The sequence below is a fragment of the Rattus norvegicus genome, chromosome 2, assembly GCF_036323735.1.
Source record: "Rattus norvegicus strain BN/NHsdMcwi chromosome 2, GRCr8, whole genome shotgun sequence".
Lineage (NCBI taxonomy): Eukaryota > Metazoa > Chordata > Mammalia > Rodentia > Muridae > Rattus > Rattus norvegicus.
This window is the reverse complement of record NC_086020.1, coordinates 185747461-185775315: the sequence shown is the minus strand read 5'-3', so window position 1 is coordinate 185775315 and position 27855 is coordinate 185747461. Positions and strand designations below refer to the sequence as shown.

General features: G+C 44.8%; 2 protein-coding genes and 1 pseudogene across 2 annotated transcripts; 2 read left to right on the top strand and 1 right to left on the bottom strand.

The window, feature by feature from the left end:
- The first annotated feature begins 1129 nt into the window (after positions 1-1129).
- LOC134485802 (ataxin-8-like) lies at positions 1130-3073 on the top strand. The gene is made up of 2 exons (XM_063282820.1): positions 1130-1208; positions 2622-3073. The coding sequence occupies exons 1-2, from the start codon at positions 1130-1132 to the stop codon at positions 2888-2890; spliced, it is 348 nt and encodes a 115-aa protein (XP_063138890.1). The 3' UTR covers positions 2891-3073.
- A 13730-nt stretch (positions 3074-16803) lies between these two features.
- Ctsk (cathepsin K) lies at positions 16804-27768 on the bottom strand. Its single transcript, NM_031560.2, has 8 exons — positions 27697-27768; positions 26096-26216; positions 25520-25642; positions 25284-25439; positions 23117-23335; positions 19072-19237; positions 18775-18880; positions 16804-17257 (listed from the first exon to the last, which is right to left on the bottom strand). Exons 2-8 carry the CDS (start codon positions 26213-26215, stop codon positions 17158-17160), a joined length of 990 nt encoding a protein of 329 aa, NP_113748.1. The 5' UTR covers position 26216; positions 27697-27768; the 3' UTR covers positions 16804-17157.
- Positions 23383-24740, top strand: Eef1e1-ps1 (eukaryotic translation elongation factor 1 epsilon 1, pseudogene 1; annotated as a pseudogene).
- Positions 27769-27855: the final 87 nt, after the last annotated feature.

The window sequence follows — 27855 nt, the reverse complement described above, 5'->3', positions numbered from 1 at the left end:
CACTGTGGGGCCGTGTGGGTACAATGAGCAGTCCCTGGCAGAGGCTGGCAATAGAATGACCTCAGCGGAGAGCAGGACAAAGTTCTCCTCCAGCCCTGTGTCATTTTGGTGGTCCATTTTATTCACATCGGTTCTGAGATAGAATGTTTAGTTATAAAGATATTTGGATCAGGCTCCTCAAATCTCAGCTCCCTTCATGATTCCCTAGAAAACCCTGTCATGAATGACCTAGTGTCTACTCTCACTCAGCGCTTCCTTTGTTTTGGTTCAAAGTATTTCAACACACAAGCGCACACACACACGCGCACACACACACACACACAGAGAGAGAGAGAGAGAGAGAGAGAGAGAGAGAGAGAGTTATACACATACACTTATATACACAATTCTACCACACAGTTATCTCTCACAAACATACAGTTATACACACACAGTTATCTCACACATTCACACACAGTTCCACACATACAGTTATCACACTCACACATACAGTTAATCTCACACAGTTATACACATACAACAACACAGTTATCACACAGTTATACACACATGCATGCAGACACACACGCACACATGTACAGTCACACACACTGTTATCCCACAAGCACACACACACTTACCTACACCAGAATATACACCCAACTGCCACTGTGGTCTTGTAGGCACAGCTGGGGTAAAATGAACTGTAAGTTTTTAAATATGACTCTTTATTCATCACCAGTGGAAATGGGCATCTCTCCCACACGTTTGGCCATTGAGTTTTCTGAGAATTGCATTTTCAATTATTTTGCTCATTTCCCGAGTGTACTTCTTGCTTTTCTTGGCGATCTGCAGGGATCGTTTTCATTGTGTCCTGGCTAGCGATCTCTGGTGGTGCCTTCTCGCAGTACTCCACTGGCCTTTTCACTTTGCTCATACTTACTGTTTTCTACTGAAAATTTAAAATGTTGAAACAGAACATTTCAATCTGGCCAGGTATAGGCCTATTGCTGTAATTCCAGAATTGGAGGCAGGAAGATCAAGAGTTCAAGGCCAACCCAAGCCACATGAGACTGCTAAAAAAAACAAGCGGAGATGAAGAGATGGCTCACTGACTGCTTTTGTTGAGGCCCCAAGTTTGTTTCCCAGGATGCACGTGGTGACTTACAAGCATCTGGAATTGAAGTTTCGGGAATCCAACAGTCTCTTCCGGTCTCCTCAGGCTCCAGGTATGCACATACATTCAGGCACTCACACATACATATAAAGTAAAAATAAGTAAATATAAAAACAAATAAAGCATGTATGTGGGGGCTCACCAGTACGATTGTGATCAGATTGACTGAGGTTAGCCTGGGGTACAAAGTACATTTTGGGACAGCCTGTCTCAAAAAATTCTTTTTTCATCTAAAAAGATGCAAACACATGTAAAAGTAGAAATATGGTCAGAGATATCGTGGCATACCTACAATCCCAGCGTTTCAGAGAGGCAGAGGCATGAAGATCAGGAGTTCAAGGCCAGCCTTTACTTCCCTGCTATTCTCAGGCCAGCCAGGGTTACATAAAAACTTGTCCTCAGGGGTTGGGGATTTAGCTCAGTGGTAGAGCGCTTACCTAGGAAGCGCAAGGCCCTGGGTTCGGTCCCCAGCTATGAAAAAAAGAACCAAAAAAAAAAAAAAAAAACAAGGGAGAAGTGAGATGAAGAACTGCTATGAAACTATTACTCTGTTTCAACAATTTTCAGTAACTTGTTTTATTTACTCTCTCATTACCCGGATTATTTTGAAATAATTCCTAGATATTACATGTAATATATTTCATATAAATATGTTTCAAGTGTTTATCCTTTCTTACATTTAGTGTGTGTGTGTGTGCGTGTGTACGTGCGTATGTGTGTGTGTGTGTGTGTGTGTGTGTGTGTGTGTGTGTGTGTACCTGTGTCATGGTGTGCATGTGGAGGTCAGAGGACTATTTGAAGATCCTCTCCTATAACCATGTGTGTTCTCGGGACTGAAGTCAGGCTTGGTGGCAAGTGCCTTTGCCTGCTGACCTATCTTGTGGACCCTCGTGTGTATAATTTTAAAGAGATAGGATAAAGAAAGAAACACCAGCACAGACTATAATGACATCTAACCTGACCACCGTATTTTAAACTGCGTATTTCTTTTTGAGAGATTTATTTTACTTTTAATAATGTGTGAGGGGTGGGTGTCTCTATGTGGGTGTTCATGAGTCCAGGTGTCCTCGGAGGCCAGAAGAGGGCGTCAGATGCCCTGGAGTTGAAGTTACAGGTGGCTATTTAACCCACCTCACGTGGATTCTGGGAACCGAGGCTCGGTGCCAAGCTTATGCTCCTATAACTCCATCTTTCCTGCCCCCACTTTGTTGCTTTAGTTGTTGTTTTCCAGAGGGGATCTCCTGTAGCCCAGACTTTTCTTGACCATGCAATGTAGCAGAATCTGGCCATGAATTGCTGATCCTCATGGCCCCATATGGAGAATTTCCAACATTACAAAGTGTATCCCTCCATGTTGAGTATATGTCTAAGGCTCCCCTAAAGTCCAGGCCCAGATTTATGACTTAGACTTTGCCCATCGAGCACACCTGTAAAAAGGACTTCATTCTTGGAATAAGCCTGTGAGGAACTAGGAAATCCCTCTCTGAGAAATGCAATAAAGTTGCACAGCAGCAGCAGCGGGAGCAGCGGGAGCAGCGGGAGCAGCAGGAGCAGCAGCAGCGGGAGCAGCAGGAGCAGCGGGAGCAGCAGCAGCAGGAGCAGCAGCAGCAGCAGCAACAGCAGGAGCAGCGGGAGCAGCAGCAGCAGCAGCGGGAGCAGCAGCAGCAGCAGCAGCAGCAGCAGCAGCAGCAGCAGCAGCAGCAGCAACACAGCTCTCCCAGCATTGGTCCCTAGTGCCGTCTTTGTAAATTACAGTGTTCATGTCAACGTCATGGCATGAGCAGCCTTCCTTGTGTGTTTTGGATAACAAATTCACAGTTACACAATAGTCTCTATGTTTGACTGACTTGACCCTCAAAGATTCTGGAAGCCTTCTGCAATGTTTGTTAAAGTAAAGCTCTACTTTACTTTCTGCATATAGGTGTTTTGTCATGTGTGTACAGTGCTCAGGTCAGTCAGAAGAGGACTTCAGATCTAGAGCTAGAGAAACAGACATGTGTGAGCTGTCATGTGAGTACTGGGTATCGAACCTGGGTCCTCTAGAAGGGTAGCAGTGCTTTTGTGTGCAGAGTCATCTCTCCAGACCCCTTTCTGCAATGTTTAAAGAAACTGAAGTATTCAAATAGATGGGTCCAGTAACGATATTCACAGAAGTGCTGACATCAGCACGGGGGTGGAGTCGGGTGGGGTGGCAGACAGGGAAAGCACTGCTCTCAGACTCCAAACAGGAAGTACAAGGGGAAGATAATTGCGAAATCCACAGAAACCACAGCATGGTGTCTCTGTTCTTCTGGTGTGTGTGTGTGTGTGTGTGTGTGTGTGTGTGTGTGTGTGTGTGTGTGTGTGTGGTGTGTGTGTATGTGTGGTGTGTGTATGTGTGGTGTGGTGTGTGTGTGTGTGTGTGTGTGGTGTGTGTGGTGTGTGTATGTGTGGTGTGTGGTGTGTGTATGTGTGGTGTGTGTATGTGTGTGTGTGCAGGGGTGCATGTGTGAATGTGTGTACAGAGGTCCAGGGACAACCCCCAAGTGCAATCCATAGAATCACTGTCCTCCTCCTCTGAATTAGTCTCCCATTACCTGGCTCTCACCAATAAGGCTATACCACTGGCCAGTGAGCCCCAGAATATCACTGCCTGCCCTTGACCATGCTGGAGTCCCATCCCAGTTTCTAGGGCGGGGAGGTAAACACTTCAGTGCCTGAGCCCTACGTATCTGATTTTATCCCTTCTGTGTGTGTGCGTGCGTGCGTGCATGCGTGTGTGTGTGTGTGTGTGTGTGTGTGTGTGTGTGTGTATGTCTGTGTGTGTGTGTGTGTGTGTGTGTGTTGGGGGTAGGGGGCGGGTTTAGTTTTGATTCCTTCTATATACATTTACACACCCAAGCATATGTAGTTCAGTCTCCTTGGTGTGAAATGATCATTGTCTACAGTTTCTATTGCTGTGGTAAAACACTATGACCAAAAGTAACTTGGGAGGGTAGGATGTTTTTCAGTTTTCAGTTCCACAGGGAAGTCCATTGCTGAGGGAAGCCATGGCAGGAACCTGGAGGCAGGAGCTGATGAGAGGCCATTGAGGAACACTGCTTCCCAGCTTTCTCAGCCTGCTCTCTTCTAGAAGCCAGGACCACCAGCCCAGGGCGGCACCGCCCACAGGGGCTGAGCCCTCCCATCCGTCAAGAAAGTGCACGATAGGCATCCTGCAAGTCGATCTGCTGGAGGTACCTTCTCAGCCGAGGTTTCCTCTTCCAGAATGACTCTAGCCTGTGTCAAATCAACAAAAAAGCAGGACAGGGGGTAAAAAAACATTTCTACCAAGATAAAAAAAATGTAAAATAGGGTTCGGTGACACACTTCTATAACTTGACATTTTGGGAGGTAGAGGCAGGAAGGTCAGGGATTCAGGTCATTTTTGGCTACACTGTGAGTTCAAGGCCAGCCTAGGCACATGAGACCCTACTGAAGAAGGAAGAGAAAAAAATGGAAAAAATTTTTCATACATTTTGATCATATTTTCCTTATGATCAAAATCATTTTACTTCTTTGTATGTGGTTTAAATAGATGCACAGTGCATGCATGTGTACCTGTGTTGAGACCAGAAGAGAAAGGACATTGACTCCCTTAGAGCAGTCTGAAGGGAGTGTCAAATGACCCTTTCACAGGGTAATGTAAGACCATCGGAAAACACAGATATTTACATTATGATTCATAACAGTAGCAAAATTACAGTTATGAAGTAGCAACAAAAATAATTTTATGATTTTGGAGGTCATCACAACACAAAAAACTTTATAAAAGGGTCATGGCGTTAGGAAGGTTGGGAACGAACGCCTTAGAGCTAAAGATATAGGCTTCTATAGGCTTCTACACCCAGTTTGTTACATGAGTGTTGGGATCTAAATTCTGTTTGCCATGACTGCACACCAAGCCCCTTTCACTCCTCAGCCATCTTCCCAGCACTAGCAGAAATCTTTTTTGTTTGTTTGTTTGTTTTTTATTTAAGACAGAGAAGGTCTCATTCTGTAGCCTAGGCTGGTCCTCCTGCCTCAGCTTCTCAAGAGTTGGAATTACGGGATTACGGGCATAAATCACCATGCCTATCTTAAGTTCTCTCTCTCTCTCTCTCTCTCTCTGTGTGTGTGTGTGTGTGTGTGTGTGTGTGTGTGTGTGTGTGTGTGTGTGTGTGTGTGTGTGTGTGTGTGTGTGTTGGGCTTACAGAGGCCAGAAGAGGACACCAAGTATCTTGCTGTATCACTCTCTACCCTGTTCCCTTAAGACAGGTCTCTAATGGGGCCTGGAGCTAGGCTGGCAGCCTGCAAGCCCAAGAGATTTACCTGTTTCTGTCCCAGATTGTGCTTTTCATGTGGAAGTTGGAGATATGAACTCAGACCCTCGTGTTTGCGTAGCAAAGTTCTGTCTGGTTTAAGTCTGTTTCCCCACATCCTGGCCCGTTCCTGAGCACTTTACTCAACAGAACAGACTTCCCTGTAAATTCATCTTTGCTGTAATCATGCTGTCTCAGGCCTTGAACCTTGCTGTCATTCTTGCCTGCCTCTTCCTATCATGACTGCCTTCCTCCATTCCTTAACGTCTCTCCGGAAGATCCACTTGAAGAGCTCACCGGAAGCCTCTTCCCTGACGACCTCGCTCCCCTGACCTCATCTGTGATGTTGTGAGCCTTACAGACTGTAGCTCAAGGTTAGGGCTTTATTCCACACTGGGTCATGTACGATCATTTAATTCTCCCAATGAAGTTAAAACAAAACAAAAACAAGATCTGAAGTGGTTCTGGCCGTACAAAGCTGTGCTCCCAGCACGTGGGAATTGGAGGCACGAGGGTGGGGAGAGAAGAAAGCAAAAGGATCATTCTGGAACATTCCACAGCAGCAAACTGGATTTTGTATAGTAGATTCCCGGGAATGGCACACACTGGCTTACTCCATGTTGATTTACTAGAGCGATCAAGGAAACGTCTCAAGGCAGGACACTAGAACACGGTGCCATGTAGATGAGCAAAAGTTCCCTGAAGGACTCAGAGGGAAATGAAAGCAGAAAGAGGAAGCCACGGCTCTGTCCTCACTAACTTTTGAAATCATCACCTCATGGCCTTGAAGCAGCAGCGCTAAGCTTTCCTGAGGAACTTTACTTAATTTTAAAAGACTCTCGTTTTCTCTCTTCCGCCTGGAGGGAACACAGCGTTTTTTCTCTGGTACATTTAAAGTTCCCCAGCTGTGCTGCGGGACCAGCTCTGGACCAGGGCCACTGCATTACACAACGCTCAGAGGATCTGAGCTCTTAACGCTGACGGTGAAATGTACTGCTGCCCACTGCCAGGTCCCACTGGTGTTTTAAGCAATCCTGGGCGCGTCATATAGGAACCAAAGGGGTGAACTTACTAAACCATTCAACTGTGATTGGTTATGTTTTCCTGTCATTTTAAGAGTCTACGAATTGGGTGGAAGGACAAATGTAAAATTAAAAAAAAAAACTTGCAAAATTTTAAAATATTACAATTAAACATGAGCTGGTTTCCCATAAAAGAAACTTAAGAGTGAATTTTAAGATAGTACAATGGCTGCTTTTTGTCTCTGCTAATTTACAGCATTGATCTGGGAATTTAATAACAAGCATTATTTTAAGTAGCTCACTTAACTACCTTTCCTCCAAGAAACGCATGGAGGAGAGGTGGAAATGCAGTAGGCTTAGCTTAGAGGATTTAGGAAGGATAACTGGGGGGTTGGGGGGCCACACAATGGTGAAGAATGTTTGTTCTGTGACAATGAAGCCCTGAGTCTGAATCCCAGCCTCCATGTAACAAGCCAGGTGTGGCTGCATGTCCTTGTAACCCTAGCATTTCAGGGTGGGGACAGGAGGATTTTAAGAGCTCGCTCGCTGGCCAGCTAACCTAACAGAAAAGGCACACTTCTGGTTCAGTGAAATAAACTGTGTTAAAAGAAGATGGCAGATAGAGGAGAGCACTTGGTGTCACCCTCTGGCCTCTGCTGGTGCATGGAGGCACACACCTACATATTATCATCACATGCAAGGGACACACATACACCTACACGTTATCATCACATGTAAGTAACACACACATGCACCTACATATTACCATCACATGCAAGGGACACACATGCACCTACACGTTATCATCACATGTAAGTAACACACACATGCACCTACATATTACCATCACATGCAAGGGACACACATGCACCTACACGTTATCATCACATGTAAGTAACACACACATGCACCTACATATTACCATCAGATGCAAGGGACACACATGCACCTACACATTACCATCACATGCAAGGGACACACATGCACCTACACGTTATCATCACATGTAAGTAACACACACATGCACCTACATATTACCATCACATGCAAGGGACACACATGCACCTACACATTATCATCACATGTAAGTAACATACACAAGCACCTACATATTACCATCACATGCACGTAACACACACATGCACCTACATATTACCATCACATGCAAGTAACATACACATGCACCTACATATTACCATCACATGCAAGTAACATACACACATGCACCTACATACTATCATCACATGCAAGGGACATACACAGAGTAAACAGAATAAATAGAAAGGATAATTTTAATATGTAGTTAATGGAGGGAAAAAAGTCATTTTGATCAACTTTACATTAAAATTATGTGGCAAAAAATGGTGTGGCAGAGCAGTCCAATGCTCCAAGGCCTTGGGAGGCTGAAAACAGGGCAATTTTGAGTTTGAGGCCAGCCAGAGATATATATCAAGGATTTAAATGGCCACCATTTCCAGACCATTTAAAAAGTAGACAATTTTTAGGGTAGTTTTAGGTTTTTTAATTAAAAAAAAAAAGGATGGAAAGCAGAGTTCCAATAAACTTCTTGCCCCCACACAGCCAGACTCCTCTCTTTGTAATTCCCCATCCCCCTGTGTTCCTGTTAAGCAGCAGGCATCAACCCACTGTCTCCCCACGCCCGGTGCACTGGTTCCGCTCCTTGTTGACTTTGCCACGTTTAATGTCTGCTGTGTGAGGAAGCACAGCATCTGTATTGCTGGGCCTGCTTCACTGGCATTTTTTCCGAAGTTCACACATGTAATAGAATATAGCAGAATTGCTGTCTGTTTTGAGATAGGATCTTGCTACATAGCTCAGGTTAGCCTGGAGTTCACTAGTCTAAGCCAGCCTTGAACTTGAAGCAATCCTCCTGCCTCAACCTCCCAAGTACTGGGACTACACACATGAACCACACATAGCTTTTATTTAGGTTTTCTCTGTTGTCTGATTTATTTTTAATTCTGTTTACAGACAGTTTTGCTATTTAGCCCTGGCTGTCCCAGAACTCGCTCTATGTCTTCCTGCCTCTGCCTCCTGAGTGCTGAGACTGCGAGTGCGTTCTTCCCTGCCCAGCCTTTCTTAGCCTTTTAAAACAAAATGCTGTAGTTTGGAGAAGGTAACTTTTGTGTTCTTTCATTATTATTTTGGGTATTACTTTAAATTTCATTTTCAGTTTCTTTTTATTTTTTTCTTTTCTTTTCTTTACCTTTTTTTGGAGCTGGGGACCAAACCCAGGGCCTTGTGCTTGCTAGGCAAGCGCTCTACCACTGAGCTAAATCCCCAACCCCTCATTTTCAGTTTCTTAATTAAAAAAGAAATACCCAGGGTTGGGGATTTAGCTCAGTGTTAGAGCACTTGCCTAGCAAGCGAAAGGCCCTGGGTTCGGTCCCCAGCTCCGAAAAAAAGAAAAGAAAAGAAAAAAAAAAGAGAGAAAGAAATACCCTGACTTTTATATCTTGATTTTGTGTCCTGCAGCTATGTCGCGCTCGCTGCATTAGTTCTGATCGTTTTTTAATGCATTTCCTAGAATTTTCTATACACGAGACCTTTCATCCACAAACAAAATAAAGCAAAGCAAAACAAAACAAAAAACCAAAATTGAGTACCTTTATTCTATAAATCCACAGGCCAGACATTGTGGTGCATGCCAGCACTGGGGAGGCTGAGGCAGGAGGATTACGGCAAGTTTGATGCTGGCCTGGGCTATACAGTGAGTTCTAGGTCAGTCTGAGTTAGGGTTAGAACCTGTGTAAAAATTAAAGGAAAAAAAAATCAGGCTGGGCAGTGGCGACCCACTCCTTTAGTCCCAGCGCTTGGGAGGCAAAGGCAGGAGGATCTTGAGTTGGAGGTCAGACTGGTCTACAGGGTAAGTTCCAGCATGGCCAGGAATACACAGAGAAACCTTAAGTGTGTGTGTGTGTGTGTGTGTGTGTGTGTGTGTGTGTGTGTGTGTGTGTGTGTGTGTGTAATTGCTTCAGGGGGCTAGAGATATGGTTCAGCAGAATGAGTTTATCCAAGTTCTATCAGAGTTTGGATCCCAGCTCACAAATGCCTGTAATTCGAGCTCCAGGAGATCTGGTGCCCTCTTCTGGCTCCTGAGGGCACTGCACACTCCCCGCCCGACCCACGCAAACTATAATAAAAAACCAAACCAAACCATTATTTAAAAGTCTCAGGAAAGAAAGCCTTTAAGACAGTAGGTACCGGGCTGGAGAGATGGCTCAGCGGTTAAGAGCACTGACTGTTCTTCCAGAGGTCCTGAGTTCAAATCCCAGCAACCACATGGTGGCTCACAACCATCTGTAACGGAATCTGATGCCCTCTTCTGGTGTGTCTGAAGACAGCTACAGTGTACTTATATATAATAAATGAATAAATCTTAAAAATAAAATAAAAAAAAAAGACAGTAGGTACCAAAGTGAAGGACTGGATGACCGCAGTCCTGATAAATTCTCTTAATGAATCGCTAAGGCTTTCCAGTGGCAGAGGACGTGGAAACTCCAGGCAAAAAACCAACACCGAAGTCTCACAGACAGACCTTGGCCTGCAGGTACAAGTCAACCTGAAACACGAATGGTGCAGTGGGGAAGAAAAGACACAGACACAAGGAATGGAGCCAAGCCTGATCCTGGCCAAGAATCGAAGTTTATTTCTGTAGCTCCAGCTTATAAGCACTTCAGCAGACAAAGCTCTTCTTGAGACAGTTCCTCCTAAACATAGACAGAGTTCCTCCTGCTGCACACACTGCTGCCATGGTGGTACTCTGGCTCTCCACACCTTCTGGTTTCAAGAAAACCCATGTAATTAAAAGTAGGGCATACTATCATGTATATGTCTTCATTTCTTTCTTATCGTGCCTGTGAAGATTGTGAGAGCCAGCTGAGATTACAGTAATGAGAGCACTGGGACCTTGGACACAAAGCAATTAATCAAATTACTTTACAGATCAATAAAATCATCAAGCCATTAAATCAGTAGATGTGGGTGTGACTGCAGAAGCCAGGGCCGGAAAAAAATAACAATCTGGCTCAACGTGGCTTAGCTAGCCAATGCTGGTTTACACTTCTAGGCAGTTTATAGTGAGCATCCAGTACAATTTAGAGAAAGGCTCAGTGAAGATAGGACCTAGAGATAGGCCACGTGTGTCCTTTCCACTAGGGGAGGATCCCACCTCTGGTCCTGGTTCTGGGAATCTGGCCATACAGATAATACAAAGGCCACCTAGTCTGTTAGGTATGTCAGGTCCTGGTTGTGGGAATTTGGTATGGTCTGGCCCTACCAGAAAGTGTAAATCACCAGGTTATTAACCACCCACTCCCAGCCTTCTGGGTGGAAAGACAGGTTACACATCTTTCCTGTTGAAGAGACAACCCTGCGTGTTTAACATTCCTGGTCTCCCCAGTGCTTTTCTGTGAGCGCAGGGACCTTTGATCTCCCAACACAGGAAGAAGGGGAAGTATGTGTACAGGGAGGGTGGGAGTAGGTGACTGTTAATGAACAGAGCAGACTCTTCAAAACTTACATTTATTTATTGTGTGTCTGTGTAAAGGTGTGCACATACCACAATGTGTGTGTGGAGGTCAGAGGTCAACTTAGAGGGATAGCTACACTGCTCCTGCCATGTAGACCCTGGGATGGCTTGATGGTAAGTTCCTTCATTGCTGAACCATCTTGCCCAACTTAGAGTCGACTTAATATTTAAACGGTGTGTGAAGCTGCTTGGATGCTGACTTGAAGTAACTAACAGGAAAAGGTACTTTAAACAACTGGAGAGAAGTTCAGAAATGGACTAAGTAGTAAATGATATTGACAAACCATTGTGGAGCCTGGAGAGACAGCGCGGTATCTGAGACACTTGCTGTTTTGTAAGGGACCCTAAGTTCAGTTCCCAACCCCTATACCAGGAAGCTCCCAGCTGCCTGCAGCCCCAGCTCTGAGAATCCAACATCCTCTGACCTCTGCAAACATGCCCTCACACATATACATACTCACAAAAACAAAACAAGACCACAAAAACCCTTTAAACCAGGAGCAGGGCTGGAGGAACAGCCCAGTGGCTGCTCTTGCAGAGAGCATGGGTCCAGCACCCATGCGGCAGCTCGCAACTGCCTATCACCCCAGCTCCAGAGGATCCAATGCCTTCTTCTGACCTCCCTGGGTACCAGCACTCAAAGAGAGCACGCATATACATGAGTAAAACCTAAACAGGTAAAATAATGTTTGCTTGTTAAAGGCTAGGACCGTGGGCGGTGCCATCTCAGTGCTAAGGAAGCAGAATGGAAATTCCCTCGTGCCCACTGGCCAGCCAGCCCGGCCTACTTGCAGTGTCCCTGGCCAGTGAGTGACCCTGTGAAGGATGGACAGCATCTGAGGACTAACTCACAAGGTTGACTTCTGACCTCCCACATACACACGCAAATGTGCATCCAAATGTGTGCAATCCCACCCCCTCGAGGCACTAAAAAGACTGACAAATTATTTTAAACTTCGTGTCAAAATATCAACTGTTAATTAGAACATTATTTATGACCTAGAATATGGAAAGTAACATTTGTTCAATGGGAGCTAAATAAATATGTCCTTCTTCAAACATTTTTCTTTACATTTACGTATTCACTGTGTCTGTCTGTGAGTCTGTTCTCTTATCTGACACGTGGGTCTTGGGGACTGAGTTGGAGTTGTCAGGCATGGTGACAGGAGTGCTCACAAGCCACCTCACCAGTTCCTCAGAGGCTCACAGTACAACTCACTGCTTTTACAAAGACAGTTGTTTCTGGGTCAAAATTTATTACCCCCATAACTTCCCATCATTTTGGAGGAATGCAAACACCCAAGGCAAATTAGAAAAATTTTAAAAAGGTAAGATTTACCTCTGTGTTAAATATTTACATACTAAAAAATTAAAGAGAATCCGTAAAAGTATCCCTTATTTGCTAGATATGGTGGTCTCAGAGGCCCACTGCCTCTGTCAGCTAGCCTAGGCCTAGTCCCGGGAGCATCTAACCTCCGTACGATCTAACCTGGGCCCAGGATGTTTTCAGCCTCTGAGACTTACTGGTGAATCAGCTCACCCCTTCCTAGTTCTTTCTGAGCTCTGGCTGGCTGATTCAACTCTGCTGTTCTGGATCAAACTCCTCTCCAGACTGACTTGATTCAAGTCAGATTTTCTTTTGGCCTCTGAATTGCTCTGCTTGGCCTCAAACTAACTCCAGCGATCTTTACCTGTGTCTAGCTTGTTCTCTCTTCAATCTGTCTCTGTAAAACTCTCCTGGTAGAACTGCTTCTTCCCCCTTTCTGCTGCTCTACTCTCCCTCTCAACTCTACTGCACTGCTCTCCATGAATTCCACAAATTCCTGTACTGTACTCTCTTCTCCCGTATTGTCCCTTTCCTCTCTCTTCTTGTGAGAGTTGGGCATATCCTCTTCTGTCACGTTTTTCTGCCACTCGATTAGACATCACTTTCTTTTTTTTTTTTTTTTTTTTTTTTGGTTCTTTTTTTTTCGGAGCTGGGGACTGAACCCAGGGCCTTGCGCTTCCTAGGTAAGCGCTCTACCACTGAGCTAGATCCCCAGCCCCTAGACATCACTTTCAAACATGGGTGTTTCCTTCTACAAACTTATTTACTTGTTTGGAATTAAAGGTGTGTGTTACCAGTGTGCCTGTATTCCAGCCAGAGGGACTCACAGTGTGAGCCGCACCACGATTAGAAACAGGTTCAAATATCCTGTAACAAGGATCAATAGGGAAATTCATAAAGAAATTGAAATAAGGCAGCTATGAGACAGAAATCTGTGTTTTTCAAATATATAAACATACCTATTTCAAATATACAAATATAAGAAAATTACAAGATGTATTAGAAATAACCACATTTTAACATGCTGAAATGTAAGAAAAGCAAACTACCCATAGAAACACTTATCAAGATGCTAGCAGGAAGCCTGCAAAACAGCATTACCTGCCCCAGGCCAAAGACCAGAGTTTGATTTCTGACACACCCATACACAGACACACACACATTTAAACCTAAAACTTAAAAACAGAAAATCTAAAGGATAATTTTAGGCAGAAGTAAATTCTAGAACGAGATAAAAGAATTCTGTACAAATTCGTACAATAGGGAATCAGGTATTCTATTAGCTTGTCCTCATCAGTCAATACACACATTCAGTTAAAAAAAAATGCCCCTCTGAGGATACAGCTCAGCAGCAGAACACACTCGGGGGACACTAATTGCTTCAATTGCAATTTTGTATCTTTCCTGTCTACTAAACCTAAACTTAGGAAAGGTTTTCGAGCTGTCTTTCTATGAAGGACCCTCCCCATCTTTGAGGAACAGCAGAGCAAATGTAGAGACCAATGAAATAAAGGGTTACGTAGCAGTTTTCTGAGATTACAACATCCCATTTCAGAGGGAAGCTCATTTAAAAGACTCAGGATGTTCTAAGGGAGGTAAAACGTCCCATCCTGCTAGATCAGAAAGTGAACAAGTTAACAGTTTCAGGAAGTCCCTGAAGCTGACCAGATTTACTAGGTCCCTTACTCTTTAGGCACATATATGCAATAAGGATGAATGGGAGACACTCAAACAAACCAAGCTGCCTGGAAAGCACTCTGCAACCTGCTGTGCTGTGAGCTCCAGTTTTTCAACTTATATGAGCTGTCACCTATGCTGGGGTGGGATCTGATGGTGGAGCTGCCTTTGATCATTTCAGCTCCTGTAAATAACCCATTATCCATATTCCTCTAAGTAGCCCCAATACAACTCATTGGCTCACCATGTTGGACTTTGGTATAAGTACCTGTGCCTGTTGTTGGTTCCCAGCCTGGACTGTGTAGATGTTTATATGTCCCCAGGAATAGTATCCCATATGAAGACACTCCTCTAGTCTCCTGCTTCCTCTTTTTGTTCATCTCTTGTTTACACAACTGCTAGAGGAATATTACTAAAATACAGATTTGATCATGACTTTTTCCCCAAAAATGTCTGATGCACACCAACTGCCAGTGAGTCTCTGGTACAGATTGAACATGCAAGGCTGTTACTTCTTCTACTTCCTGTTCTTTTTTTTTTTCTTTTTTTCAGAGCTGGGGACCGAACCCAGGGCCTTGGGCTTCCTAGGCAAGCGCTCTACCACTGAGCTAAATCCCCAACCCCTTACTTCCTGTTCTTAGCTCCACTATGCACTTTGCATTGTTTGTGAGTGATACCAGCCCTAACAGTCCCCCAGAACATCAGCTTCATGTGATCGTTCACTCCCTCCACCCATTCTATGTGCGGTCCTAAGTCTCCATCTAAAACCTAGTACATTAGTGGCTTACTTCTGTTGGTATGAGAAGAATACCATCCTTGCTGTCAGTGGTTCTTCCCATCGGTATTTATTAATGTTCTACTGAATTCCTGTTTTCAAATGTTCAAACTTTTTCTTCAAGACCATCTCTCTCTACAAAGGCCTGAGTTCCCTGGAACTCTTGCATAAACTAGGCTGGCTTTGAAGCTACAGAGACCCACTTGCCTCTGCCTCCTGCGAGCTGAGATTACAGATGTGTGCACCACACACTACGTTAGCACTGCAGTATTATTTATGCTCTAAAGTTTTTGGTTTTTTTTTTTTTGTTTTTTTTTGGGGGTTTTTTTTTGTTTGTTCCTTTTTTTTTCGGAGCTGGGGACCGAACCCAGGGCCTTGCGCTTCCTAGGCAAGCGCTCTACCACTGAGCTAAATCCCCAACCCCAAGTTTTTGGTTTTTTGAGTAGAGTCTTACTATGGGGTCTAGTCTTGCTTTGAACTCCTGCTTCAGCCTTTCAAGCAGTTAAACCTGCAGGCCCACGACATTCTTGAAGTTAGAACTAATTCTTTTCATCCTTTTAGGCTTAAATCTAACTTACTCTATCTCCACATATTTCCGGGTGGGTATGTAACCCAGCTATCTTGTAACTCACTGTAGATACCAGGCTGGCTTCAAATTCACAGAGGTCATAGATTAAAGGTTTATGCAATCCCCTTTGTACCTGGCATGTCCATTTATGGGACAAAAAAGGTGGTGCTGGGGTTTACAAAGAATGAAATAATGCTGGGGATTTAGCTCAGTGGTAGAGCGCTTACCTAGGAAGCGCAAGGCCCTGGGTTCGGTCCCCAGCTCCAAAAAAAAAAAAAAAAAAAAAAAAAAAAAAAAAAAAAAGAATGAAATAAGAGTGTATGACAGGGGCTGCTGGAGAGGGGACCCAGAGGTTGAGAGCACTGGCTGCTCTTCCAAAGGCCTCAAGTTTGACTCCTAGGATCCACACTCCAGTCCCAGGGGATCTGACACATGCTCCTCTGTCCAGTGTGGCAGCAGGCATGCACATGGTACACAGACTTGCATGCAGGTAAAACATTTATATTAAATTTTAAAATGTTTAAACAGGAGTACATGACAGTGAATATTCAGCAACGGCTAACTCTTCCTCATGGGATAACAGAACTAGTAGGAAAATGGGTGGTGCTAATGCTAATGTATCCTCTAGCACAGTGGTTCTCAACCTGTGGGTCACAACCTTTGGTGTGGATGGGGGGGTGTCAAAGGACCCTTTCACCAGGGTCACCTAAGAGCATTGGAAAACACAGATATTTACGTTATGATTCATACAAGGAGCAAAATTACAGTTATGAAGAAGCAATAACTTTATGGTTGGGGGGTCACCACAAGATGAGGGACTGCATTAAAGGGTCACAGCCTCAGAAAGGCTGTGGCCCACTGCCAGAGCAGCCATGGAGTCTAAGAATGATGACTGCTGCATCTGTAGCCTGGCTCGGTGGTGCACAAGAGACCCTACAATCCCAGTCTGTGAAGCAAAGACAGAAGGATCTTGAGTTTAAAGCCAGCAAACACTACACATGGGACTGGTTGTTTTTCTTGGAGAAAAAAACAAAAGCTTTGACCAGGAGCTCAGTTTGTGGTTAGGCTCAAGTACGCAGTAAGCTTAGAAAACAACATTATCTGTTTGAGACTTTGTCTGAAAAATAAAATAAAAATAAAAATAAAACAAACCCACCTCAGGAAACCTAGATTCAGAGGCTTAGGTACCCGTGTCACTTACTGCTGTGATCCTTCTGCCTCTGCCTCTGCCTCCCAAGTGCTAGGACCATAGGCACGGACTACTGTGTCCAGCATCCCAGGCAGTTTCAAACACCGAGGCCTTCTGAGGTCCAGCTGGTCCCAGAAATTTACCGTTCTCATGACACAAGTACTTAATAGACGCTGGCTAGCACCATAACCAACATAGTTTGAATGCAGTGTTCGTCATCAAATTGTAAACGAGATACTTTATTTCAAATGCAAAGAAGGAAACATTTTTTACATCATGTAAGTTTGTCAAAGAATCATGAATAGATTTGTGCATCTCAGTGGAAGACTGAAATCTGCACTGGTGTATATAGAAGACAGGGGCTTGGGAAGGTCACCTTAGTCCTCCAGCCTGCTGGAGGACTCCAGCGTCTATCAGCACAGAGGCCACAACTCTCAGAAAATGCCCAGTTGTGTCCACAAAGAAAAGGGCCTTGGGTGGAGAGAAGGGAAGCAGAGGTGTCACTCCAAAGCCACCGTTCGCTTGCACTGTTGAGGAAGGAATGTGAGAACAGATGGGCTGGCTGGCTTGAATCACATCTTGGGGAAGCTGGCCAGGTTGGTAATGCCACAGGCATTGTTCTTATTCCGAGCCAAGAGAACATAGCCTTTGTTTCCCCAGCTTTCTCCCCAGCTGTAGAATCAATCAAGAAAAATAAAGTATCTTAATTTTTATATAGTCCTTAAAATGCTATATTTTGCTGGTGTGTGTGTGTGTGTGTGTGTGTGTGTGTGTGTGTGTATTAAGGTGGCTTTATTTTAAGGGGTTTACAGTCAAACCAGGTAGTGGTGACACAAGCCTTTAATCACAGCACTCTGAAGGTGGAGGCAGAGGCAGGTGGATCTCTATGACTTTAAGGCCAACCTGGTCTACACATCAAGTTCCAGGATAGTCAGAACTACACTGAGAAACCCTGTCTCAAAAAATGAGCAAAAGTAAAAATAAAGTCAGGATGTGGAAAGAAGGCATGCCATCCAGGTTGGTTTTGTAACAGTCAGTGTTAATTGTCAACTTAACAGAATGTAGCATGGGTTGGAGATGGGCCTCTGGGAATTATCTCGATTGTTAACTGATATGGGAGAAGTATTCCCTGAACAGATCCTGCACTGTATAAATGGAGAAACCGAGAGAACATTAGCACGCACTCCTTGTATTCACTACTCTGCTCCTGATTACAGATGGGACGCCACAGTGGCTACAGGCTCTGGCTGCCCGGCTCTCCTTACCACTGTGGGCAGTACCCTGGAACTGTTAGAGGAAGCCTTCTCTTCCTCAGTTATTTTGTCAGAATATTTTATCACAGCAACAGAAGAAATGGAGACAGGTCTTAAAGATACTAGAGATTGCTTCTGACAAAGATGACAGGCAGAGGCAGATGTCTCTGCGTTTGAGGCCAGCTGGGCCTACATAGAGAGTTCCAGGACAGCCACAGCTACAAAGGGAGACCAGGGTGGGAGGGAGGCCAGGGTTGGTAGCACATGCTTTAACCCCAGCACTACCCAGGAGACAGAAGCAGAGGGAGAAGGAAGAAGGAGAGAGGAGGGAGGAGAGATGAAGAAAAGAAAAGCAGGATGTAAGGGGTGTGTGAGGCTGAGCCTGAGGGACGAGCAGCCTTTGGGCCCGTGGGAGTGCTGGGATGGTGGAAGGGGGTGACAAGGAAGACAGATGGGAAGTGCCATGTGGTATGACAATGTGACTCAAAACCAGGGTTTGTGACAGACAGAAGCGGGAGACAGATCTGGAGAGACGAAGTAAGACAAGGTTGAAGAGTTCAGGGCCACATGGAGCTCAAGGCTAGCCTAAGCTACAGGAGAGACGCCTAAGCTACAGGAGAGCCTGTCTCAAAAACTCAAAACCAATCAAACAAACAAAAACATCGGGTCAAATGAGACCGTCAGGAATGAACTGGTCTTTATGTCAACTAAGTCTGATGGGGCTGCGAGCAGCTGACAGAAGCATCTGCCCATTTGCTTGTGTGCTGCTAAGCATCTTGACCAAGAAGCGGCTGTCCAGCAAGTGCTTTGAGCACTACTGTCTCCCTGACACATGTTAGCTCCATAATATGAGCCTGGAAGGAATCCTGGGAAGCTGGAGGTGAAGTTTGCTGCTACAGCTGTGGTTAAACGGCAAAAGCAGTGCCTTGCTGTTACCTGTTTTTAATTATCCAGTACTTATTTCCCTTCTGGGTGCCATAGCCCACCACCAACACGGCATGGTTCACATTATCACGGTCGCAGTTTTCGTCATAGTACACACCTACAAAGCAAAACTGTGGATGAGGTTCTCTGCAGGGTGGGAGGGCCCCCATGTGACCCCCGTCTCAGGATTTACAGCTGAGACACCCTGCACTGCAGCGGCTGCCAGACTTAGCAGATGGAGTCTGACTGAAAACGAAGCACTCGATCGTCTCGGGGTCACACCCACACCTGAGAAGTGGGGGCTCTCACCTCTGCTGTAAAATTGGAAAGATGTCAAGCTTGCATCGATGGACACAGAGACGGGTCCTACCCGAGCCACTGCTCTCTTCAGGGCTTTCTCGTTCCCCACAGGGATCTCTCTGTACCCTCTGCACTTAGCTGCCTTTGCCGTGGCGTTATACATACAACTTTCATCCTGGAAAACAAGAACCAAAGGTGGAGTCAGAGAGAGTCAACTGGCAATGGGTTCGTAAAAAATCCAACCAATGTTAGAGGCAACCAACTGGTCTTTGGGTCTTAGCATCTTAGAACACTATGAAAAGAAGCTAGGTACCAGGATGTACACCTGTAATCCCAGCAATCAAGAGGCTGAGGCAGGAGGATTGCCATGAGGTCAAGGCCAGCCTGAGCTGCAGAGTACAATCCTGTCTTAAAAACAAAAAAAAGTGTAAAACAAACAAACAAACAAACAAAAAAACCCTCAAGTGGTTTCCTGTTTTCTTATTTTTTTTTTCCGGAGCTGGGGACCGAACCCAGGGCCTTACGTGCTCTACCACTGAGTTAAATCCCCAACCCTCCTGTTTTTTAGAATTCACAAAAACCAACTCCAGAAGAAGACAATACTCTTTGTTTCTTTGTACATATGTATTTGTTTGTGTATTTTGTCTGTCTGTGTATGGGTGTGTGTGTGCACCAATGTGTGTATATGTACCTGTGTGTGTACACATTCTCTTGAAGGCTAGAAAAAAGCACTGGGTCCTGGGAGCTAGAATTACAGGTGGTTGTCAACTGCCTCGTGTGGTACTGGGAGTAGATTAACGTTGCCTGGAAGAGAAAGCAAGTACCCTTAACCACTGAGCCATCTCTCCAATTCCTTGTTATTGTCATCTTTTCTTTCTTTCTGAGACAGTATGTCATGTAGTCTAGGCTGGCCCTGAACCCACTACATAGCTATACATTGATGACACTGAATGCCTGGCCTTCCTGCCTCTGCCTCTGTCTGCTGGGATTACACACGCACCCCACTTCTCCCATCCTGAGAGACTATTTTCACTAATGTGGGACAGGGAAAGATAGTTGGTTTTTTTTTTTTTTTCTTTTCTTTTCTTTTTTCAGAGCTGGGGACCGAACCCAGGGCCTTGTGCTTGGTAGGCAAGCGCTCTACCACTGAGCTAAATCCCCAACCCTGACCTGATAGCTGTTTTAAGATTTATTTATTTGGGGTTGGGGATTTAGCTCAGTGGTAGAGCGCTTGCCTAGCAAGTGCAAGGCCCTGGGTTCAGTCCCCAGCTCTGAAAAAAAAGAAAAAAGATTTATTTATTTTATGTATGAATATAGTGTAGCTATCTTCAGACACACCAGAAGAGGGCATCAGATCCCATTACAGATGGTTGTGAGCCACCATGTGGTTGCTGGGAATTGAACTCAGGACCTCTGGAAGAGCAGTCAGTGTTCTTAACCACTGAGCCATCTCTCCAGCCCCTAAAGATATTTAAAATAAGAGGTTTTTTGTTTTTTTAAAAAACACAAATTAGGGGCTGGGGATTTAGCTCAGTGGTAGAGCGCTTACCTAGGAAGCGCAAGGCCCTGGGTTCGGTCCCCAGCTCCGAAAAAAAGAACCAAAAAAAAAAAAAAAAACACACACACACACACAAATTATCTCCTGCCTGTAGCGCGTGTAAGCTTCAGTGGGCAGGAAGGTACGATCTGCCCTGAGGGAGAGTTTGCCAACACCAAACCCCACTCAGGAGACGCCCTGGCTCTCTGTACATAACTCAGGGGTGCTAGACTGAGGCAGAGTCTCGGCTGGCTCAGAGACAGGATGAGCACATGACGTGACATGAGGAAACTGACCGCTAAGTAGTTTAGTTGTGACTCCAAGGCACGCGTGCTTTGCAGTCTCAAAGTATGGGATCTCATCAAGGTGGCAGCTCTTGCTGGAAATGTATTCTCCTGCACAGGACCTCAAACACCCTATGGTTGTATCTAAAAGAACACATTTCTAAATACCAACAGTGCTGCCAGCAGTGGATGGGACGGTCTAAGGTTACAGTGATTTACTGCCTTAATTTCTCAAAGTCCATTTTCTGCCCCATGACTCTGGTATTAGACTGCTCAGATCAACCAGACAGAGTGGTACATCGCTGCAATCTCAGCGTGATACAAGAGGAGTGCAGTCTGTAAGCCTTGGCATTGCATGGTCTCAAAAGAGAAGGGGGGTTGGGGAGAGAAAGGCACAAATGAAATAAAGGAATGGACTTAAAAGAAAATCAGGGCCTGGCATGTTGCGGACTTTGACCCCACCACTTAGAAGGGAGAGCAGCTGGATCTCTGTGAGTCCAGGCCAATCTGGACAATAATATCATGGGCACACACACACACACACACACACACACACACACACACACACACACACACACGCATACCAGGACATAGAAACTATTTTTCAGCAAACAGTGTAGTGTTGGATAAATCATGTGAGCTGAGCTAGAAGGGCAGCCCTGACAAGTACCATTTCTTGCTGAGAACCCAGGTTTGGTTCCCAGCACCACACGGTATCTGTGACAACAGTTCCAGGGGATCGAATGTCCTTCTAACCTCTGGGGGCGCCAGGGAAACACATAATATATACATGCCAGGCAAAACCCTTATATACATAAAAAAATCTTCTAAAAAGACGTAAGCTGTCATTTGTTAAGTGAATTTGGTATTACTTTTCTCAAATCTATCCTTAAATTGTTGAGTGGGAAATATATTTAATAATGTCAGTAAATCAACAGGGAGCAGATTAGACTTTACTTAGAGGGTCTGTATTTTCTATTTTGGGTTTTGGTGTTTTATCCCATTCTCTGTTCAGAGAGGCTACATTCAGATTCCCCAGGTAGCTTAGGGTGACTGTGAACTCCTAATCCTCCCACCTCTACCTCCCATGTGCTGGAATTCCCGGCATCCACACTGGGCCTCATTATCAGTTTAGAAGAAGTACAGATGACCAGGGAAATACTGATGAAGATGTGACTGTGTGTCAGGGGATTTCTTACAGACGGCAGGCAGGAGTAGTTTCTGGCAACAGTTTGGCATTACATAGTGAATGTAAAGATACACACGCTTCCACACCCAGGTGACTATGTTGCAAAGTAATGTCCCCTGGATTCCATCTCACACGGGGGCATGGGAAGAAAGGCTGCGCAGATAAGCAGACCTGGGCATCCTGTTGGGGGTACTGGCAAGGTGGCTTAGCTGGTAAGACTTTAGCTAAATGAGCCTGATGACTAGAGTTTGGTCCTCAGGACCTAAAGGAGAGAGTCCACAGAGTTTTCTCTACTTCACACGCATGCTATGGTACAGCCCACCTGGACACACACGTACACCATTCATACAGTTACACACTAACAAACTTTATGAAATCTTAGTTTGGGTACGTATGGCAGTACGTGTGACATCTCCTTAAGTATTAGCGAGCAGCTGCCCTTTTAGGAAAACACACTGAGTGTACACTTTCACACTGCATTCTCACCACTGACTGAGTGCACACTTTCACACTACATTCTCACCACTGACTGAGTGCACACTTTCACACTGCATTTTCACCACTGAAACGTGCAGCTCCTCTCTCAAAGGTTCATATCACCAGGAATTCTTCATCACAGGGCTGAAGAGGTGGCTCAAAGTCTTCCAAGATGATGAGAATTTTGGCTTTCTACAGCAAATAATTCTATTAAGAAAGCAGGACAGAAAAAAAAAAAAAGAAAGCAGGACAGAAAAAAAAAAAAAAGAAAGAAAGCAGGACAGCCATGTCTGGAACCCAGGCCTGTGACCCCAGCACTTGGAAGTTGAGGTAAGATAAATTCAGGGTTGTTTTCAGCTACATAGTGAGTTCAAGGACAATATGGGCTACCTGAGACCTTCTCTCAAAAAAGGGGGGCAGCCTAGGATACCTAGCTGATTAGCTTGGGATACATAGTAAGATACTGTCTCAAATTAAAAGGAAAAGGGGGGGCAGGATACAGTAAGAGAAAACAGAACCATGTCAGGGGAAGACGCAGCATAGGGCTGCACACTGCGGTGGTCTCACCTGCCCCACATACGGGTAAGCGTCTTCAGAGTCAATGCCTCCATTCTGCTGCACATATTGGAAGGCAGTGGTCATATAGCCGCCTCCACAGCCATAGTTCTCAGACACACAGTCCACAAGATTCTGGGGACTCAGAGCTAAGAGTTTGCCAGTTTTCTTCTTGAGTTGGCCCTCCAGGGCACCCGCAGAGCTGAAAGCCCAACAGGAACCACACTGGCCCTGAGAAACATACAGAGGAACTGTCAGTCATCATCCTTCACAGAGGGTGTGTCTTTCTGTTACCCTGATAAGACTTCATGCACTTTATGATGTCAGGCACAAGTGCTCTTTGTTGTAAAGCCCAGTTACTGTCCCTGCTGATGAAAATTGTGACCACTGACTCCTTTAACTGACGTATAGTGGGGACTTTACAGTACAGCTCTGGAGACAGTCCTTCTAAACTCTAACCCTGACTTGGCCTCAGTCTCCTCACCTTTAAAATGAGAGTAAGTTGGACTTGGTGGTACATACATGTAACTCCATCACTTAAGTGGTGGAGGCAACAGAACGGAGACCAAAAACTCAGTCATAAACTAAGTTGGAGGCCAACCTGGGCAAGAGACCTTGCCTCAAAAGAACAAGAAAGTGAGTGATACTAAAGTTAATGAGATTCCTGTGTGCCCCGAGAGACTCCATTCACATGAGAACTGCAGACGCGACTTACGCACAGCAATCTCTCAGAAAGTGCGGCTACCATTAGCGTTTGCTCTCCTGGATTGCAGACCTTTCTCTTTCTGAGATTCTACTTCTTAAGAATGAGAATTTCTCCCCCCCAGGAGCTGGGCCAGAAGATGGCGGCCGCCTTGGAGCTGAGGCTTCTAGAGAAGAGTCTGGGACTGAAGCCGGGGAATAAGTACAGCACTCAGGGCGAATGACAGGTTCCAGTCCTACAGTCAAACAATGGCCCCAGTCTAATGAGATTGAGCACCATTGCAACCCATCTGGTCAAGCAAGCCAACAGGGAGCACTTGCTGGGGAGCACTGCAGAAGAAAAGGCACTAGTTCAGCAGTGGTTAGAGTTCAGGATCACTCGAGTAGATGGACACACCACAAAGAAGACACCAGACTCTGCTGAAGGATCTCAACTCCTATCTGGAAGACAAAATCTACCTTGCAGGACATAACACTACCCTGGCGGACATCCTCCTGTACTACGGGTTCCACCGCTTTATAGTTGATGAGAGTTCAAGAAAAGGAGAAATATCTTAATGTGTCTCGCTGGTTTTGCCACATTCAACATTACCCAGACATCAGGCAGCATCTGTCTAGTGTTGTCTTCATCAAGAACAGACTCTATGCCAACTCCCACTAGGAGCCCCGCTGGGCAGTGGCAAAATAGAAGTGAAGTGGAAAGTGTTCTGGACCATGGTACTAATGTGAACTGATATGACGTCATTGTCCCTTGTGAAAGTGCAAGCTCAAGTCTGAGTGTTTTACTTGTCCCTTAGTTGAGGCTTTGTAATGTTTAATGTAAAAGTTCAGCTGTTATCCAAACAAATCACGATCGAATTACAAATCTTGCTTTTTATAAGCAAAGTTGATTTTAATAACAGTTGCAAATCAATGGCTCAACTTTAAAAAAACATTGCTGTTGGTGTCATATCTGGCTGTTCATTTTTTCATGTTTTTAAAATTCATTTTTCTCTTAGATATTTATTGTAGTTTATTTACTAAAACCTATGACAAATTATGTTGAGGAATCAGAAAGGGAAGATAGATATATTTGTTCTCAAAATATTTATGTGAGCTAGTAAATGTGGTTTTAAAAATCAAAAAAAGGGGTTGGGGATTTAGCTCAGTGGTAGAGCGCTTGCCTAGGAAGCGCAAGGCCCTGGGTTCGGTCCCCAGCTCCGAAAAAAAGAACCCCCCCCAAAAAAAAATCAAAATAAAAAAAAAAAAAAAGAATGAGAATTTCTTGAGGATCAGGGAAGCACCTTAGATCTTAAATCTTTAGCCCACAGCTTAGTGTAAAAATGTTAAAGTAGAAAAAAACCATAAATATACAAAATAGGTAGTGAATTAATATCGATAAATTAATTCATTATAGAATGTGCTATATTCTTGTAGCATGAGATATACCACAGTTCAGGTCAATTCCTGCCCCCAATTCCTGCACACAAGAAAGCACCTGGTTTTTGACTGGAGTAACATAGCCTTTCTTTCGATAGTCGATGGAGTCTGGGACTCTGCCTTCCCACTCTGGGGTATAGAGAGTGTCATTACTGAAGGAACGCGAAGGTGGCACTCTGAGTCCAGTCATCTTCTGAACCACTTCTTCGCTGGTCTGAGACAGAGGAGGACATCAAGTATGAGCAGGGACCAGTGTAAAGACAGTGGGTGGGCCCGGGCTGAGAGGCAGCTCACCATGTCTCCCAGGTGATTCATGGCCAGCTCATACGTATGGGCACCAAGAGAGGCCTCAAGATTATGGACAGAAATTTTCTTCAGGTTTTTTTCCCAAATTAAACGCCGAGAGATTTCATCCACCTACATAGGATAGTCGATAAATTTGTAGACTGTGGTTATACAGGTAGTTTTAGAAGAAACCATGTAACAAACCAGAAAACATTTACAATCTAACTGGGGAACTATAGACACTTAAAGAATACAAAACCATATGTAAAGCTCTAGAGAGACCAAAGAATAATGCATTACTATGAGAAGCATTTCCTAAAAGAGCGATCCCCACATACACACCACACAGCCCAATCTATGGTACCAGGTATTGGACCATCGACCCATTCCTCAGCTCCTCTCCAGCTAATACATGTGTAAAGCAGATAGAAGAACTGAAGCACAGAGGTTAAAGCTAGCTGCAGTTAGAGGATGAGGACTGCTCCCTTGGGGTAAAGCACTGAAGTGTCACTGAAGGGAATCTTGATGCTAAAGTGTCATCCTGCATCCCAGCCTGCTGGTGCTCCCCTTGCAGGCCCTGGGCACCTTGCTGTTGTACTGCTTCCCGTGGGTCTTCTTCCACAGCTCCCACTGCGTGTCCAGCGTTTCCTCCGGGGATAGAGCAAAGCTCACCACGGGTAGCAGCAAAAACTTGAACACCCACATCCTGGTGAAAGGAATAATTAGGGGAGATTTCCACTGGCAGAAATTCACAGGTTGGCTTTGGATGTGCAAAGGTGGCAGGCAGGTTATCGGGAAAGTGGCTTTTAGCTATTTAAAAGCTATAAAAATAAATTTTCTACCAGAAAATTGTGTACACACACACACACACACACACACACACACACACACACACACACACACAATCCTAAGGGATTCATAAACCTAAAAGTACACTACATACACACACAGACACATAAACACACACTTTCTTCATTTTAGAGCTGGCCTTGAGCTCATTATGTTGACCAAGATGGCTTTGAATTTAAAGTTCTACCCCGCTCCCCACTGTGCCAGGATTAAAAGTGTGAGCCACTATGCCCAAGAATCCCTTCTTTTGAACTATGAGACAGGGACACTTGGCTATATGTGGAAAGCAGGGAATCACAGGCCATTCTCACGTAAAGCAGTGACAGACAGAAGTTGGGGTGCTGGATCATCTGCCTTCAATCACTGTAACTCCGGGATGCTCCACCAACACTGCACATACTTTACTCAACCACAGCGGGTAGAAGTCACTGGGAAAGGCTCGTCAGCTCTCTTCCCCGGTGTCCCCGTTAGGGTACACATGAACAGAATAAGCACAATGATGGTTACAGAGCCAGAGTTCTAGCTACAATGCGCTTCATGCTTTGCCTGCACCCAGATCTTGCTAGGAGAGGACAGGACCATTTTATCTATACTTTGTTCACTGTCCCTACATTTGCCCTATCCACTTCCCTTTCCACCTCCTCTCCTTTAGGCAGGAAACTGCTCTAATTTTAACCAGATGTCACGGGTAAGTCGCTTTTCTTTTTTGTTTTTTTTTGTTTTTTTTTCTTTCCAAACAGCGACGTGGCTGCTTTACAGGGGAAAGCCTCAGGCGCTATGGAGATGGAGGATGGAAGGACAATATTCCGTAACGACCAAGTTCACAGCTCACGGCTCGCCAGGCATTTGCTCTGGCTCCATTAATTTCTTGTGTTGGCTTAATTGCAAGTTCTTAAGTTTAGAAACTATTTCCCATCACCACCACAGCATATGACTTGGGCAACACTGACTACATTTTTATGACTTTTGCAAAGCAAGAGACTATTCAGCAGAACATTTAGTAACTGGAGTGTTACAGGCATGGAGGCGGTTGTTAATTATTCTTCTTCCCCGGGAGTCCGCTAACTCTTAAACAGAACTCAGAAAGAGCCCGCTCTTGAGAAAGGCTTACAGAATCCTCTTCCTTTGCTTTTACCGACAGCCACATATTCGTTCTCATACAGACTCCTGGAGATTTCCAGACACATTTTGTTTAGCCAGAAAAGGACTATAGGCTATGCTGTTATTCAGGGAACTTAAATAATTTTGTCCCCAGCTCACAATATCCTTTCTCTTCTTAACATAAGGTTAACTGATAGGAACGAGACACTAAAGGACCCAGAAGTTAAAAATGTTACCTGCTGTTGAGAATCTGTTGTCTATGCTCTTTTCAGACAAGAAGTGTGGCTACTGTAATGGTAGACTAAGGGTGCTGGATTTATTCTGTAAGGATTGCGGAAGTCGACTCCAGCAGTGGCTGGAAAATCTGGATAAGAAAGGGAGTCAGAGATAGGATG

Excerpts from the sequence above, each read along its gene's own strand:
- LOC134485802 (XM_063282820.1), top strand. The coding sequence starts at position 1,130 with ATGCACGTGGTGACTTACAAGCATCTGGAATTGAAGTTTCGGGAATCC. Across the intron at positions 1,209-2,621 it reads CCGGTCTCCTCAGGCTCCAG|GAACTAGGAAATCCCTCTCT; the intron begins GTATGCACATAC and ends TAAGCCTGTGAG.
- Ctsk (NM_031560.2), bottom strand. The coding sequence starts at position 26,215 with ATGTGGGTGTTCAAGTTTTTGCTGCTACCCGTGGTGAGCTTTGCTCTA. Across the intron at positions 25,440-25,519 it reads TGAATCACCTGGGAGACATG|ACCAGCGAAGAAGTGGTTCA; the intron begins GTGAGCTGCCTC and ends CCTCTGTCTCAG. Across the intron at positions 17,258-18,774 it reads TACTGGATAATTAAAAACAG|CTGGGGAGAAAGCTGGGGAA; the intron begins GTAACAGCAAGG and ends TTGATTCTACAG.